The 5,699-nt window shown below is 34.1% G+C and overlaps 1 protein-coding gene across 1 annotated transcript in view; it reads right to left on the bottom strand.

Moving 5' to 3' along the window:
* Window positions 1-3,156: 3,156 nt before the first annotated feature.
* Window positions 3,157-5,699, bottom strand: part of PSMA3 (proteasome 20S subunit alpha 3) — a 36,394-nt gene continuing 33,851 nt past the window's right edge. The window contains exons 8-11 of the mRNA XM_020986464.2: window positions 5,590-5,636; window positions 4,262-4,329; window positions 3,672-3,736; window positions 3,157-3,329 (exon numbers count right to left, since the gene is read on the bottom strand). Coding sequence (XP_020842123.1) covers window positions 3,285-3,329; window positions 3,672-3,736; window positions 4,262-4,329; window positions 5,590-5,636 — 225 coding nt within the window. The 3' untranslated portion in view covers window positions 3,157-3,284. The remainder of the gene's footprint in view (window positions 3,330-3,671; window positions 3,737-4,261; window positions 4,330-5,589; window positions 5,637-5,699) is intronic.

Below are 5,699 nucleotides of genomic sequence, written 5' to 3'. Positions count from 1 at the left end.
CATATGTTTATGTATTTTTTTTTCCATCCAAATTCACACACGCTGGTAGGTCCATGGCCACCAAGTTAGGAATCACTGACCCAGCCACATAGCTGGGTCAACAGATACTCATTTTCTTGGATTTTCTTGACTATATAATTTAGGCCCAACTCATCTGAGTGACTTTCAGACAGGAGCATCTAGAACTCACCATCTATGTATAGGGAGTCTCTTCTATTTGAAGCAAGTGTTGGACATCCTTTGGATCCTATGTCCTATCCTATGTGACCCTTCTTGCCCAGGGCACACTGTTGCATTAGCTGGAACTATGGCAGTTGTCTGGGTAGAGGTGGTAACTGAAATTAGAGGCATAAAAGACTGCAAAGGGAAAGAATTTAGAAAGGGAAAATTAACAGTCCAGGGACAGAACCTTGAAAAACACCAACACAAAGGGCTCAAAAAGACCTGCTGTATCAGTGTGTAGCATTTAATACATCTAACCACCCCCTAATTTAGCTTGTAAAAAAACTTTAATAGGACTTCACATTATATGGCAGCTAACTAGTTGGTCCCCAGAATAATTCTATGTACTCCACCACCCACCCAAATTCATAGCCTCCAGTTGCCTGGGTACCACCTACTAAATTGCCCAGCTTTCAGTGTATTAATACATTTTCTAGTGTATTATATTTTTTCTTTCAAAGGGGATAAATTCATTAATTCAATTTCCTTAATATTAGGTAGAAACTGTAATGATTTGTCATCAGAAACAAAGCAGTTTTTATCTATGTAAAAATCTGTCTTTGGATTTTGCTATTACACCTATATTAAATCAGAATTTGGGTTTTCTGTTTTAAAATTGTATTAGAGCTTTATTGTAGTTCTCCACTGGCTTTCATTAGTGATAAGATTGAAACCCACCTGTTTGAATTTCCTGATTTTTTTTTTTGTTATCATACTCTACCAGTGTGGTGCCTAGTTATTTAACGGGTATAGACATCTCTTCTTCAAAATAGGAAGACTGAATGAAATTTCTCAAGGAAGAATGTGATTCAATTCCATTAAGTATTTAATTGTTTAATTTATCTTTTTATCCCCTTGTTTCAAAGAAAATACCTAGGGAAATTCATTATTTTCATATTTCTTGTTAAGACTAGGAATTAAAAGATAAAATCATAGGTCAGGCACAACTATTCTGAAGTCTCAGACTAGAGAAAGGAATACTGTCCTTCCTCCATGCCTCCCTCTCTGGAAGAAAAGAGAGTAAGGGCCAAACCATGGGCCTCCAAGTCCTTTCAGAGCCAAGAAAGGGGACGGAAGCAAAGAAGACCTCCTTGACTTCTGATGTTTTCCCTCAAGGATAGGCTAAGAGCCCAAAGTGCCTCAGTGGAGGGTTCTGCATTTTTCAGGGAGCCAAGGCAAAAACCACCAGGCTCTTATTACCTAATTTTTAATTCAGTACTCCATAAAATTAGTATTTTCTCTCTTTCTTGGGATTGATTAAAGTTGCCTGATGAATGCCAGTTATTTACAGATTCCATTAAGTTAGAGCAGTTTTGCCAAGAAGGCTGATGTTGGAATCAGAACCTCTGTTATTTCACAACTATAAAATCATTAACCCCCTCTGGGTCTCAGTTTCCTCATAAAATCAGGAGGGTCCAGATGACCTCAAAGGTCCCCTCCTTGTTTTAATAACTAAAGCCATGCTTCACTTTTATGGCATTAGCATTAAAAAACAGCGTCAGGAAGTGATTGCCAAAATGTTAAGCTCTCTTTAGGAGTAAAGTGGAGTAAAATTTTAGGAGTGGACAATCTTAATATAATATATAAAGTGTGTCTGTGTATAGTGCTTCACAAACCTTATTAAAGTGCTAATATAAAGGTTAGTTGTTAAAGTTCTCTAATTCTGATACTTCCATTTTCAAACCTCTAAACTAAAACCCAATTCTTAAAAAATTTCTTAAAGGGTTTTTTTTTTTTGACATAGCAAGACTTTTGTTTTTTAAAGGCTTAGGTACTTAAGATATTGTTATAAATGACATGGTGGGCATTTAAGATAAATTATAATTGTCCTATGTTATAAAAAGAGTTTAAACTTATTTGCTTCAAATATTCCTATAACAGGTATATTTCTGAGATAACTAAATGTTGTCCATGAATATTATACAGCAGTAAACATCTTTTTAAAAAATTTCCTTCCAAGAAGGTTGACCAATGTACAAAAGCTTGTTTTTTAAAAACCTTTTCATATTTCAAAGTATCTGAGAAATGAAGCTTTTAATTTTTCTCATGACACTTCCTACAAATAGTCTTGTTATCCAACCTAAATCCAGAAAATATAAGGGGTCACTGAGGAAATATATGTTTTAAAATTTTATCACAAACAGGAGTACCCTGTGCATGAGATAAGTGTAAATAAACATAGCAGAGGATATTTTTTTTATATTCATGCTTTATTAGAAAGTGGAGAAACGATTCCACTAAGTCAGTCTTTAAAATGGCCCTAGGTATCCTCAGGCATATGCTAAACTGCTGCTTTCGGGCAAACAAGGCCAATTCTAGGGGCCAAGTCTTAATACTTTATTTGAGAGAAGCTAAACTGCCAGGTTATTCCTGAATTTAGTTAAGTATTTATGGAGTTTGCTGTAAACTCCATAAATATTCAAAGTCCAGCAATAGCAAAGTCCACTCTAACTAAAAAATAGTAGTTGCCTTGTACTAAGTTGAAATTTCCAAAATTGGCATGTGTTGATTTGACTGATTTTAGACTTTCACTAGCTACTATAAAACCAGTATGTTAGTAATATTTCCTACTGTATCTAGTAACTATGCATAGGCCCAGGAAAAGGACAGGGTAGCTGAGGAAAAACTTCTAGACTTAACTCCACCTTCACTCCTTTGACATGAGAGAGGCAGAAAAGGATTAATAAGTATGATAGGGGTTTTAGACAATATATTATCATGCCATAGTAATCTCTTATTTGAAGTTGTTTTAGTTACAGAAAAGAATGAGCTGCTAAAGAAATAGAATTATTTCATGTTTAACTGGACCCTTTTGAGTCAATCTGCCAGAGATTCAAGTAGACTGCCTAATATTAATTAATAATGTGAGCCAAAATGGGCAAAGTCCTGAAAACCCCTCCAAAGTAGAGACTTTGTCATAGAAAACAAATGAACTTGTGGATACAAGATAAATTTTTAATAAATTGGTAATCTGTCACTGGGCTAATAATCCGCAGGGACACCACTTGTACATAGTTTACATGTAAAAACATTTCTTTAAAAAAAGTATTGTAGCACTCATGTTACATATTATCATCATCTGATTCATCATCTTCTTTCAAAGATTCCTGTTTTAAAAGAAGAATAGTCAGTCAGTATTTGAATACTAAAATGCTTCTTAAATTAGTCTGTGGTTATGTGGAACACACCCATGAACAAAAAAACCTTAACCTGCAACTATACAACTGATGAAAAGCCAGTACTGAATAGTTTAAACACAGGGTCAATCTGTAAATGGTCTCTCCCACACCATCACTCCCAATCTGCTTTCAAAGACCATTTCAAGTAATCTGTTTCTTAATTATTTCCCCTCACATCTATGTTTGTTTTCAAATAAGTTCTCATTTTTTACCCAATTCCACTCACAATTAGAAAAATCAACCTGGCTGCATTTCTACAAAAGTACTTACCTTGGCATATTTCTCTGCTTCTTCTCTTATATCTTTTGGAACAATTTCATGCCTTCCTTTGGTTACTGTAAATTAAGGCATATTTTCAAATTTCAGAATTTTAACTTAAAAGTATGGGTAGCAGCATGTTATCATTATTATAATTATTAATGTTTGAATGTCTCATACTTGTTTATTTCAACTGCTCTTAACACACATTTAAAAACTGAACTATATTTTCTCAATGCTTACTGCAGGAGATGCTGGAAAGTTATACTGCTATCTCCATGCTGGAGCCTTGCTGAGAAAATCTCCTTTAGAAGAATTTTCTGTTGTTAGAAGTAAAAGATTGGAGAAACAGCATTGTATAAATGGTACTAGACTTGGAAGCAGGAAGGTCCCTTTCAGATATAATCCTTTCTGAAATGTGTATTTGTATTTAATTATGATTGCAAAATCCTGAAAAACAATCAGTTTTCAAACCTCACTGTGACCTCAACATGTGACAGTTTAAAAAACAGTGACAAAACACTGAGTTATCCCAAAGGGTATACAGTCTAAATCTCACCAAACAAAAATGTACAAAGGAATTTTTATGAAAGGACTTTTACCTTCTCCAACCCAACTGAGCTCCAGTTCAAAAGCTTTGTCCTTAACTTCATCATGTACTATATAGATTCTGGAATTAAAAAAGGAATAAAATTATCACATGAATAAGTTAATCTATAAACTGCAGACCAATCTGCATTGGCAAAAATAGTTTCTCCGTTGGAAAGTTTCCCAAACCAATGAAATCACAAATCTTGACCAAAAGAAAAAAAAAAAGTGTATGTGTGTGCATAGTTTTCAAAGTTTAAGCTAAGATGACATGTGTTTAGTATAAATCTTTCTTTTTAAAGTTACACAAGAATATTTGAAGACCCCTTAAATGAGTCACAATGATAAAGCCACAAATTTATGGTTAAAGAACTTACAGGACTTAAAACTAAGGAGAGTGAGATGTCTGTTAAAGGAACCTTCAAGGGAATTGAATGCATATTATAATCATCAACTTGACAAAGAGAACATGAAATTTAAGAATTCTGAAACACCTACATCTAAATAAGTCACCAAGTCTTTGAGCCTCTACTTCCTTTTTTATAAAACAAAAGGGTTGCTCTATATGACCTCTGAGGTGCCCTTCAGCTCTGAAAGTATATACTCCTGAAAATCATCTCTTCTTGGTCTCCCTAATTCCAATTGTCCATCTAACAAATTTACCAATCTAAAGTACAGGTCATTTTAACTGTTCCTCTTGCCTCTAAGGGTAAAATACAACCCCTTATGCATAAGAATTAAGGACTTCTATCATCTGGCTCCACTCTAACTTTTTCAATCGTATTTCATATTACTTCCTCCTCCTACTTCATTCTAGGCCAACTATTCCACAAATGGAATTTGAATCTCCTTGCATTTGACAAAAACATCTTTAGCATTCAGATTGTTTATCTTTCCTTATATTCCCTAGTTTTTAATGCTCTTTCCCTCCTCAAATTGCCCTGTTCTTGTAGCCCCCTAATAACCTTTTTGTTGTGGAAACGTTTCATGGGTTTGAGACATTTAAAATAATTAAGTTTTCTGTCTCATGGAGGCTTCTACTACTGTTTTTATGTAAGCCCAAAGTTTCATGTTTCCCATTTCTTGTGATGCCTGAGTGTGACAAAGGTTTTTTTTTTAAGCCTGAATGTTTCTATGGGGGAAAAAAAATAAGTCAGTGATGAATAACCTGCAAAAGTCACTGTAATAGGGGGGAAAAAAGTCAACATTAACTTTATAAAAGTTAAATCAAAAATTAATCTCCATTTTACCAAACCTAGGCACTAAAAAGTAATGACTGCAACTATGAAAATAATTCTGAGACCCAGTTAGTTGAGAAACTTAATGACGGAAAAATACTTACATTTTTGCAACTTCTTTAACAACATCACGACAAGTCATTTCTTTCATCTATGAGAAAATGTATAATCAGGAGGGTTAAACCAGAAAATACACTTATATAAACAACATACA

The sequence above is a fragment of the Phascolarctos cinereus genome, unplaced genomic scaffold, assembly GCF_003287225.1.
Source record: "Phascolarctos cinereus isolate Bilbo 61053 unplaced genomic scaffold, phaCin_HiC Scaffold_3;HRSCAF=262, whole genome shotgun sequence".
NCBI lineage: Eukaryota > Metazoa > Chordata > Mammalia > Diprotodontia > Phascolarctidae > Phascolarctos > Phascolarctos cinereus.
This window is presented reverse-complemented; position numbering and strand designations above follow the sequence as displayed.